Source organism: Lissotriton helveticus, chromosome 2_1, assembly GCF_964261635.1.
Source record: "Lissotriton helveticus chromosome 2_1, aLisHel1.1, whole genome shotgun sequence".
In the NCBI taxonomy this organism is placed as follows: Eukaryota; Metazoa; Chordata; class Amphibia; order Caudata; family Salamandridae; genus Lissotriton; species Lissotriton helveticus.
In genome coordinates, this window is record NC_136059.1 from 454,612,730 (window position 1) to 454,625,054 (window position 12,325).

Consider the following 12,325-nt stretch of genomic DNA (forward strand, 5'->3'; position numbering starts at 1 on the left):
ACCAGGCAGTCAGCGGCACAAATGCACTGGAGGAGCCCTGTCATCCTGCATCTGTTGTGGGCAAGCTAGACAAGGTGCTGGTGGTGGTTGAAGGGATTGTAGCCTCACTGGAAAACACACCAGCATCTTTGGAAAGTAAGACAGACACTGATTGCAGCTCTTGCACTGCTACACACAGACCACTGCAAGTTAGCTGATAATGGTCCCCAGTTTGGAACCGATTTTTCTCCCCCATCCCCTCCACGCCCCGCCTGATGTGGCTCCACAAACTGCAGAAGACCTTATTTGATCCCTGCACTGTGTTTCTGGATATGCTTGATACAGTGTGATGCAATTGTTTATTGCAGTATTTTTACATGACTTTTTGTCTTTAATTACTTTTTTCTTCTCAGCTCTATTGGTAGATACCATTGCAACATAAACACCTACAACCCACAATATAGTGTATACCTGTCCCCGCTAGCGTCTTTGCAATCTAATAGCTTCTATGTTAGTTAAATGACTTTCCTGCAATAGTTCAATGTGTGCAGAGCGACGCTTCAAATACGAATACACGGGGTAGCGGAGTGCAGGGGTGTGCATTTCCCGCACATTCCATGTAATTATATTATTGTGTCATGAGAAGTGTGAGGCACGGCGCATCGTAAAACCTTTATATGCATTGTTATATGGGAGGGAATGTAGAATGTCAGGGTGCTAGAGCTACGTGATGGCAGGCTGGGTAGTTCATAGAGACACCAAGCATTAGCAATGCAATAGGTCTTGCATTTACGCAAGTTTGAGCTTTTGGCATTGTAAATGACAATGCATATTTTTAAATTTTTGTTTTAAATTGTTAGCAGTCATACCATTATTTAAATAAGCCTACACCTGAACCCTGCTCTCTTTCCAGGTGCAGACCTGTGCCTTAACTCCTACTGGCTTTTGTGTAATTCATCTAAAAAATCACCATGCATTTTGTCATATCCAATTATTTATTATCCTTATGCATTATATACGGAAATCAATCCTTTTAGATAGTTTTTCCCGAACTCTGGCAAAGCCAGTGAGACTACTTTTAATGCGACACATTGCATGTGTGCATGCAAAACATGTAACAAGCATTGGTATAGCCAATAGGTCTCGACTTTGGAACCTTATAAGTATTTAGTTATTCAACACAATATCCTTGCTGCAACAACATTAACTGTTGAATGACTAAACACTTATAAGGCCCCAAAGGTGAGACATATTGGCTATGCCAATGCTTGTTCTCATTTTCTATCCTCTCCTGTTCCTAAGTCTTAGACCTTCCCGGCTCTTTAGCTTTTGTTTTTTCACATGTTGTTACAAATGTCACATTCCTGAACAAAATGATAGGCCAGGGGGCAGACAACACACACCTTATGCGAGTCTGGGCCTGCCTTCGTTCTTCAACTTAATGGACACTTTGAGAAAAGTAAAGGCTTCCCTGAAACGGAGGAAGGAAACAAATTACTGCACTCAAGAAAGGATGGTAGGGAAAGTCAAGTAAAGAGATCAGTAGAATATTACAGACTCAAACTGCCAAGATTTTTTTGAAGTGTGAAGCCTGACAAGTGTTCTGAATTCATTCTCTCATAAGCTAGAAAAAGAACCGTCTCAGCAAATCAACTGCTATACAATGCATTAAGGGCAAGGGAACCTTGCAGTGTCTTAAAGTGACAGGACTCCGTTTTCAGTATTCTCAATATAAGCCAAGCAGGCTGCATGTTTACCTTGATTTAGACAGTTTTACATTTCACATGCTCCAATGCAACCTACTAATAGGCATTTTGAAGGCATAAAATCCACAATAAAAAACATCACGACAGATAGGAATCTATTGAATAATGAATTTCACGGACATATGGAGAAAAGGCACTTGGTGCTATTATTTGTATGGACAAAAAAAATGTATATTAAAGTTTCTGTGGTCCACGTATGCAGCCGGGAATTATTCTAACATTTATGACTATCAATGAAGGTCCTACGAAGCAGATCTACACTCATACACAACTGAATTCCAACTGCACTCCCTACATACCAACTGTCGCTCTTTTTTTTTTTTTTAATTATTAGATAAAGTGCAATACAGGGCAAACGGCTGCACTTTGGGTGGCGAAGGCAAAGAAATCAACTTGTAAACCGGACAAGAAAGGTCATACAAATATGCAAGCAGAGAAACTACTTACCAGCGATGCTGTGGATCTGGAAGAGAGTTTGCTGTAGTAATGAATTCGTTTGTTCATTGCAGAGGCTTGGGCTGTAACTTGTTGCACATCATCCTCAGGATCATAGTTCACACTGACTATATTTGTAGGCTCTATATAGAATGGTCTGTTGCAGAAAGAAATACAATTTGCATCACTACAAAGAAAACCATTTAAAATCATCTTTAGAAGCATTGGCTAAGCCACTAGTTCTCGGTTTTATAATGCAAGAGCTAAGCTACTAGTTTTGCCAGTGCTTGTTGAAAGCGTAAAAGTAAAACAACATTAATTTCAATATACTGGAGGAAGAGCAAACATATCTGGAGGCATATCCAAACTGAAAAACTGATGGCATTTCTAAAGTTGAAATTGACATGATTTATTTTTTACATTTCACGCAGAAAACTGAACTGAATGTATTAAATATGTTGCACATGATCCAGCTTCAAGCAAACAGTTGTATGTTGCAGGTACTTAAATCAGAATAACAGCTGTCAGAGGAAGTGTCAGAATTTAAAGGACAACGTTTGCCATTTTTCTTCCCACACAATATGGATCTAGAATAAATGCCACAGACATTTGGTGCTCTGCAGCAGCCTGAAGAGCTGGTTTAGGGACCCTGTAGAATAGATGTATTTCCAGTTGCTCTAAATACATCTTCTTCCTTAACATCAAACTGAATGGTACAGGAGCATTACCATCCACCAGCACCATAAGTGCTGCCTTTGTGTATCAAAGTTGGCCTTTCATGCATGAAACAAGTGGAAGGCAGGGAATAAAAGAAAACTACATTAAAGTCTGCCCTTTCGTTAAACCAGGTAATATATCTGATAATATGCTTTTAGGGACAAGCTGGGTAAGGTGTGGAGCAACACAGAGTGCAATGTGATGGGGATGGGCATGGAGTGAACAGCATATGGTGAGAGAGTAGAAGAGATTGACTACTCCATAGGAGAGCCTATGAAAATAAAAAAGATGGTCCTGAAAGCGAGGCATGGAAGGTTCAAGTGATCCAATTGAAAAGAGAAATGTATTCTACAGGGGAGGGACAAACACAAGAAGAGGAAGGAAAGTTAATAAACATGAAGCAAGAAATAGATTGACAACAGTACCCACGAATGATAAGCAATGGGCTGGCCTTCCCCTCAAAGTATTGGCATTGTACACACTAGGTCTTCGACAAGACAAGCAAAAAGGTGTCTATACGCAAGACCTAAAATGGATATAATCACTGGCAGACTGTTTAAATATTAGTAAAGACACAGGTAGGGTTTCATATCAAGCATGCGTTGCTCACTAAGATTAACCAAAAAACATACTAAAGATGGATTTATTGTGTAAAAACACCAAAGACCTGTCATGATCAATCTTAACTCCTCCCTGATTGCTGCTGTATGTCAAACATGGCTTACAGATCACTTACCCCGGTTAGGTATTATCACATTCATAGATAGCTGCCAGAAAATACTGATCAAATGACATTACAACTGAACATAATTGACAAGTGAAAGTGGAATTGAATACAATTATCTTGTCTATTTTCTTACATATTATGAATATTTTTGGGAGCATGGATATTGTAAAATTTTACTCCTGCCTTGAATAACCTGCATTAGTTGACTGTAAAATTGCAAATTCAATGTGAAATGCTAGATCTCACAAATCAGAAATCCACGTTCAATCGTCAATAGATTTGAAATAGAGTGTCCTTTTGTAGCTGCCTCAGTACAACAGCAGATGAGTTTACCAGGGGTCAACAATATTTAAAGAATAAGCAAAGCTCCTAAACCATTTTATATGTCATATCCATTTTTAACAAGTACTTTCACCACCAAAGTGGACTTTAGAGACTCATAAGAAGATTTGAAACCACATCAATAACTCAATGTCTGAGGAAGTACCTTTCTTCAGTAGTACTGACGGAGGGTCTAAGAGAGGTCCAATTCTGAATGAAAGCCATAAAATTGGTTCCGTTACTCGCTCTTGTATGCTCACTGGTGTACTGCACATTGTGAGCTCCTAAGAAAAGTGGCGTGTTAAACCCTAAACTGACTGCATGCTCCAACGCGACGAGGTGCTTACCGGAGCATGAAATCAGCACTTGTCCTGCTCCCACACAAAAAGGACACAAAACTCACAGTAAAATACATTTAAGCATCACTTCAAATCTTAGAAAGTAAAATACTTGATAAACTGTTGCTTATCATCTCAAAATCTAAACAATGTAACAATTCATAGACAGTTGCACAATACATTCATTACACATGCCAACTCTTAAAGAATAAAATACTAGAAGTATCCCAAATCCATAAAAAATGATCATTTCAGAGATTTGTCTGAAAACATACTATACATTGCAATGCACTTGAGGAATAAATTGCAACAATACTGATTTTATTACAGAAGTAACAGTACAACAACAATATTAAAATCCTCTGATCTCTCATGAACCAGACCACAACTAAGGATAGTTTAGAAGAGTTGTACACTCTGTACCTAGACCTGGGCCTAGAATCTTAGGGGCAACAATGGATTATCTATACTAGAGAAGCCTAGAGGAGTCAGAGACCATCCTAGAATTATACCAAAGAAAATAGGAAATTCCCAAAATCCCAGAACTGCTCACTAAGGCACACTCGACAAGTTTGAACATGGGATAAATGAGGGCTGAGTCTCATCTTGGTCTGCAGGATGAAAGTACGTTTTTCTAAGATGGGATGGGAACTGCTCTGCTGCTTGCAGAAAGGTGGAACTATGGCCTGCAAAACGGATTTCAGCAAGGAAGAAAATATGATCTCAGGGAAATGTAATTCGGTAAGCTTTAAAATTAAGTCGATGACAATAGGAAAATGATGCTGAGTAAGGAGTCCTATTGACAATTTATAGATGAGGGAAACCTCTTAATCCTATACTTGCATTCGATACTTTATTCTAGTCTGCATCCTCACTCAATTTTTTCTAATGCGATCATGACATTTTACATGTTAGTTAATATTCCACCCGTACTCCCAACGCCAATATGCATCCCAATCAACAAAAGGAAACTAAACCTATGACTACCTCTGCATTACTGAATAAAATACATATTGACCTAATTTCACTTTGAAACAATACATAGTTCAATCTATTAAAAAGTATTTTGATATAAGTTTTTAATTTACACTATCCATTATGCAACTTCATCCCCATTGATCACGTCCACAACTCTTGGTATCAACTAACATAAGCAATCTCTAAACCAAATCGAGAGCACTTCTACACACATGGCGAAAGAACAAAACAACCAACAACGCGGAGGAATAAAAAAGAGCCTGTTCACTTCATGCCAAATCCTCATACTTGCAAGACCTTCTGACATTGCTCCACCATCACCCACGCTGCATCACATCCACTATCAGTAACCTTCTCTTGCCATAAAACGCACTGATCAATAGACCCTTCCATATCAGCCAATGACTTTACCACATCGTTTTTGTTGAAAATGAACTTGTAAGAGACACCCTAACTACACTCCTTTCTCTAAGATCCTAAAAAAGGTATGGAGAAGATAATACAGATCTTTGACAAATTTGGTAAGGCTTTGGGACTCTGCGTGAACAGATCTAATACATCCCTTTTGCCTTGCATTTGATAGGCATGACCGACCATGATGTTGCACAGAGCGAAAAACGGGGAATCAAATGGATACGAGACACCTTCAAGTACATGGAGGTTAGACTATATAGAGACCCTATGAAACTACTTGATGGCAAGAACACTCAAGTTGTCACAGTTTAACAGAGCATCTCAGCTGTGTGGCGCCAGCTACCAACAGCTGTTATGGGACATGTAGAATTCTATATTATTTTGCTAACATAACATCTGGGCAGTCAAACCCTCCCATTGGCAGAGAGAAGATTAGGAGTACCCGATTTGTAATATGACTACACAGTAGCCTCAATGAATGATCAGGTGGGCAATCGTACTAAAACTATCAGAGGCAAGAATAATCGTAATAGCAAGATGCCCTACATCACTAGCTGAGCTAATGTCTTTTTTATATTGTTAAAGACCCATCAGCTTTCCCAACAATAAAGTTTTACTAAAAACCATGAGGAAACAAAGCAAGCATTGACAAAGCCAAGAGGCTGGCACCCAAAGGCAGACCTACTGGCTTTGCCAAGGTTTGTTTTTTGATATAAGGGACTAGACAGAGCTCACCCTTTTGCCTCTGCAATTGAAGGTGTCCATGGAGCCGCTTACACATTTGTTAGAACACAACTAATGGATAAAAGGCATACTGACCATAGAATGGCATGGTTTGCTAGACAAGTCACTGCACCACCAGCCATATCTCAAAAAACTGAATTTAGTGGCAGGTTCAGCTGTGCATGGGGGAAACAGTGCCCTGTGTGGCTGGCAACTTCCTGTTACACAGATGCAGTTTTACCAATGTGACCATTCCCTCTGCTGGTTCCTAGCAGCATCCCATTGCTCATAGCAGCCTTCTGCAAGCATCTTCCGGCCATAGGCATTCCTTCAGCCATCATCATTTGATGCCCTCTAACTCGCCCGTATTACATAAATTAAACACTACGGAACTATGCTTATTTTCACTCATGCAGTGGAGTTTTACTGGGAATATAGTCAAATCTGTAGGCAAAATATAAAAAAGGACTATTGTCACTTAATCGGCTATTCTTTAATAAAAAAATGAGTAACTCACGTTGGTCTCGCATTTTTCTGATACCCTATCCATGCAGTTAAATGAACGCAGGCTCTCCATAACATTGGTGAACACTTCCATCCATAACCCACCAACAGGTGTGTGTGTGGCTTCAGGCACAAAGCACAGGACCAGCTGTTTGCCCACGTATTTACTATATTGTAGAGGAAGTAGATGTGAACTATAAAGTAAGCACGGGCATTGTATGACTCAGTGGAGTTGTAAGCCAGGGCAATAAGAGGCAGCAGACTAGGAAGATACCATCTAGGGTACATTGTCATGTGAAGGACGGGCAAAATGTCACTTTGCATAAGGGGCTAAAAGTCCTTGCCACGGAACTGCAGAAACACAGTTACCTTCTCTGCCTATGGTGCTGTATTCATTGCTCTTGAACATCAATAAATGCTACATCATCCTTACACCACTTACCTTCGAGTTCTTGGGTCTATGGAGTCACAGGGGTTTCTTTCAACTCTGGCAATGCCTTCTTCAGACGCTGAGGGGTGTAGGAGAGGCTTGGAATCATCTTCCATGATAGATTTATTAAGAAATCTCTCCGACTGTCAGTCTCAAAGTGTCCTGTGTGAAAATGTGAGCATTTTATCATAATATTGTATAATATTGTTAATTATCAATGCAGTATACACACATATATAGTAATATATATATATATATATATATATATATATATATATATTCACTGAAAAAACCATAGGTTATAGACCATATATAGTTAGGAATTAGCATTTACAAAACCTTGAAAATTCACTGAAAAAACCATAGGTTATAGACCATATATAGTTAGGAATTAGCATTTAAAAAACCTTATTTTACTCACACAAAACCATTGAAATTCCATATATAGTTAGTTGCACTAACTATATATCGCGCACCTGCAATCCACTGCTGATGATGTCACATATTACATCATTCATGACATGGTCAGTGACATCACTGATGACATCACTGATGACATCTCAAATGACATCACTGATGACATCACTGATGACAACATCCAGTGACTGTATGTTTCTGTAAAGTTAAAATATATCTTACATATTGAAGAATGAGTGGATGTATAAGTGTCTGGATGAAGGATTTAGTAGGTGCGTGACTGACTGTATGAGTGAGTGATTAAATGTGTCTCACTGAATGCATGGGTTAGTGACTAAACTGTCTTAATTTGTGCATCATTATGTCTGTTGTTCTGTAAACTGCTGCATGTGTTGATCATTAGCTATACGAGAGGCTATATGTGTTATTAATTGCTTGCCCAAGTATTTCTATGGGAGATTGAGTTTGTGTGGGGGTGGCTGAAAGGTGTGTGACTCTATGCATAGATGTGTGAACAGTTTATTCACTAGGTGTATGAGTTCAAGAGTGCATGTGGAAACAGCTACATGGGCAGTTGACTGTGTGCATGAGTGTATTGATGAGTAAATGGATATCTCAATGCTACATGTCATAGTAAGTACATATGTAAAACACAGTACATGTGAGAGTTGGCATATATAAATAACTGTGCATGAGAGCCACCGAATGAGTGAGTGGTTGTATCGATCATTGTGAACTTGTATCAGGGATTGTATAAGAGAGTAAATATGTGTTAGTATATGTTTCAATAAGTAAGGTGTGTTTAACTGTATAGTTGAAGAAATGGAGATGAGATTGTTTCTTTGCATGACTGACTGGGTGTGTGAGTAACTCCATGGATGAGTGGAAGTGTGTGAGTGTCTGTATACACTGAGTGTATCTAAGATTATATTAGAGTCTGAAGAGGTTTATCGTATTAGCACAAGAATGATGTCAAATGAGATGTCATTAGTGATGTCATCAGTGATGTCATTTGAGATGTCATCAGTGATGTCATCAGTGATGTCACTGACCATGTCATGAATGATGTAATATGTGACATCATCAGCAGTGGATTGCAGGTGCGCGATATATAGTTAGTGCAACTAACTATATATGGAATTTCAATGGTTTTGTGTGAGTAAAATAAGGTTTTTTAAATGCTAATTCCTAACTATATATGGTCTATAACCTATGGTTTTTTCAGTGAATTTTCAAGGTTTTGTAAATGCTAATTCCTAACTATATATGGTCTATAACCTATGGTTTTTTCAGTGAATTTCAATGGTTTTTTAATAGCAAATATCATAAGCTGTCGAATGTCAAGTACGTGGTAAGTGAAAACATTTTCGTGTTTATGCACACTGATCTGCTTTGAATGGTGCCCCCCCCCCCCTCATTTCTATTAGGAGTACTCTCTCTTTGCAGATAGTGAAAGGTAGTTAACGCAGGTCTTTGCCCCCATTGTAATCCGTCGTGCCTGCTTCTCTCTCCATTTGATTCATTGTTATCCAAGTATTTACTGTTTTAGAATTAGTTCTCTTTGGTTCATTCTCTATTTACAAACAAACACAGAGTCGCAATACTCTGTTTAGTCTTTGCAGATAACGAAAAATCGTGTAAAAAAAAAGAAAAGGAATCGAGCAAAATCAGTAGGCCACTAATGGGATCTCTTTTTGACCTCGCTAAAATAGAAACATTAGGAACAACCCCTCATGACAAATACAAAACTAGTGAGATGAACTGAACTCCACACAATGATGGCTGCAAAACAGCTCGGCTCCGCCACCCACCCCGCCCAAAATAACGATAAAGAACGGCTGCCATGATTGGTTGCGGAATTACCACGACGGAGCTACGAAATGGTGCTGCTCTCATGCTAACCCCAGCTTCAGTCTGAAACATCCAGAAACACTGTAGACTACCAATTCGATCAGTTCCGGTAGCGCCCCAATGTAACCCGGTAGAGAAGAACTAGCCCTCCCCTCTTTGACTGATGGTTCTTGTTGCCTGTCCCTTCTGTTGTCATTTAACAGAACTATTTAGCCTGCTGAAAGGGGTTGTGTTCCGACCGCTGGTTGGTGGAGACATTTTGACTATATTCTGTACCTGCGTTGTCGCGTAATGCGTCATATGACGCGCCGCGTTAGCGCATCCGGAAGTCATCCGGGGCGCGCAGCGCGTAACGTAAGCATAACAAGTCATGTGACTTGTTAATAAAACTTTTTATTGGTTCATTTTACTTTTCTTATTGTAATGATGAAAGGCTTGGTCATATGACCTAAAAATTACGCTTTTCATTACTTCCGAACATTATTTTTTCTTAAATATATGTTATAATGTTCCAGGCTAATGTACTTTCCCGGAAATTTTACAACTGTCCTGCAAGTAAAATATATTCTTTTTTCGAGAAAAAGAGCGTTTCTTCGTCCCATGACGGAGCCGTTGAGCAAAAGAGGGTCGACCTGCTGTCTTAGTCGCCGATACGCCTGAATATGAGATTCTTATCGATCACTTTATGTTGCAGGAATAGAAAACACAACAGCCCTTGACCATTTATCTTTACTGCGTTCCTTCGTATTATACCTTTTACCCTTCATGTAATTGGTCTGCTTTATTTCACTTGCCTTTTAATGATTCTAAAACAGTGACTATTATTAAAAACTTTACCAATGTATATACTACTACCATGTTTTCTTTTAAAAACCTTTATTGTGAAAATTTCATTATACAAATACGAGCCTATAACCACGTGGGCCGGCCACGGAGCAAACTGTAATCGTATATGATGAATAGACATTTACACAAAGTAAAGTAAAGTACACTGTAGAGGAACGTAACGGGCGGGCCATTAGGTTGCAAGAACTAAGGTGTCTAACAGTTACGGAATCGGTGGACGTACATTTTATAATTAAAATACGACAGGGCCAGTTACAATAAAATTATCTAGATATACATTTGCGGGCAAGTACCATGGGTGACGTTAATTCGAACTTTCAACAGTACAGTAATCAATAACACATCAGAACTTAATATCAATAGGGATGTCGAAATATTCAATCAATTCTCGTCCCCGCCCGCCATGTGCTTCAAAACTGCATACGTATCTCGTGATTTCAAGGTTCTGCAACCAGTACACAACAAGGAGTTACGAGTCCCATTTATTCTGGCGCCATTTTGGGCGAGGACGGGCAGGTCCAGGATATAGTCAAAATGTCTCTACCAACCATCGACTATGATGATGTTCATATGCTGTATTTATTAGAGTAACACTCATCTGTCCACATGAAATTAATTTGCCACAATCTAAACATGTCATTTTAATCTTTCCAAAGTTCTTCTAAATATTTGGGACCGTTTCCCTTGCCTCTGAAGCTCTCAGTGCCACTTCTTTGATGAATGTACTAGCAGGTCAGGGGTTCTCCTCCAAATCTCTCTTTTATGCAGCACTATAATTAATTGGTGCCACCTCTCCATATGACGATGCATGGTATAGTTACCACAACTATATTTTTTTTCGGTTCCTCTGGAGAGTTCATCGTGGCAGATGAAGCGTGTAACGTACCGGGCATTTACCTTTTTTTGCATGTACAGGAAAGGAAAAAAAAATCGAGCGTCCGAGTTCTAAGGTGTCCCAGGGCCATTTTGGTGGACCAGGCCCAAATCCAAAGAACAGCTATCTCACAGGCTAATGGGGCGACCCACGCCGAGTTTCAGCATTGTAGGATGACCACACAAGTACAGCAACTTGCTAGACATCACCTCGGTGCCATCCGGATCTCGGCGCCCCACTGCAGATGAAGTGCCTCTCAACTATGAAACCACCACGGTGACATCCGGATCTTGGCGCGTTGTGCTGCCTTCGGCCTATTCGCACATCGGTCCGCTACTGACGCCATCTCACAGGCTAATGGGGCGACCCACGCCGAGTTTCAGCATTGTAGGATGACCACACCAGTACAGCAACTTGCTAGACATCACCTCGGTGCCATCCGGATCTCGGCGCCCCACTGCAGATGAAGTGCCTCTCAACTATGAAACCACCACGGTGACATCCGGATCTTGGCGCGTTGTGCTGCCTTCGGCCTATTCGCACATCGGTCCGCTACTGACGCCATCTCACAGGCTAATGGGGCGACCCACGCCGAGTTTCAGCATTGTAGGATGACCACACCAGTACAGCAACTTGCTAGACATCACCTCGGTGCCATCCGGATCTCGGCGCCCCACTGCAGATGAAGTGCCTCTCAACTATGAAACCACCACGGTGACATCCGGATCTTGGCGCGTTGTGCTGCCTTCGGCCTATTCGCACATCGGTCCGCTACTGACGCCATCTCACAGGCTAATGGGGTGACCCACGCCGAGTTTCAGCATTGTAGGATGACCACACCAACTTGCTAGACATCACCTCAGTGCCATCCGAATCTTGGCATCTCAACGCCTAGTGGTATCTTCCATACAAAAAATATTGTTACGCTGCCTTTGGCCCCATTCGCACATCAGTCCGCAACTTAGACATCACCTCGGTGCCATCCGGATCTTGGCATCTCAGCGC

General features: G+C 40.4%; 1 protein-coding gene across 1 annotated transcript in view; it reads right to left on the reverse strand.

Annotated features, from left to right (window-relative positions):
* The window catches only part of SLC38A9 (solute carrier family 38 member 9), a 396,909-nt gene that overhangs the window by 346,025 nt on the left and 38,559 nt on the right, over nt 1-12,325 (reverse strand). The window contains exons 2-3 of the mRNA XM_078675090.1: nt 7,345-7,494; nt 2,193-2,337 (exon numbers count right to left, since the gene is read on the reverse strand). Coding sequence (XP_078531216.1) covers nt 2,193-2,337; nt 7,345-7,448 — 249 coding nt within the window. The 5' untranslated portion in view covers nt 7,449-7,494. The remainder of the gene's footprint in view (nt 1-2,192; nt 2,338-7,344; nt 7,495-12,325) is intronic.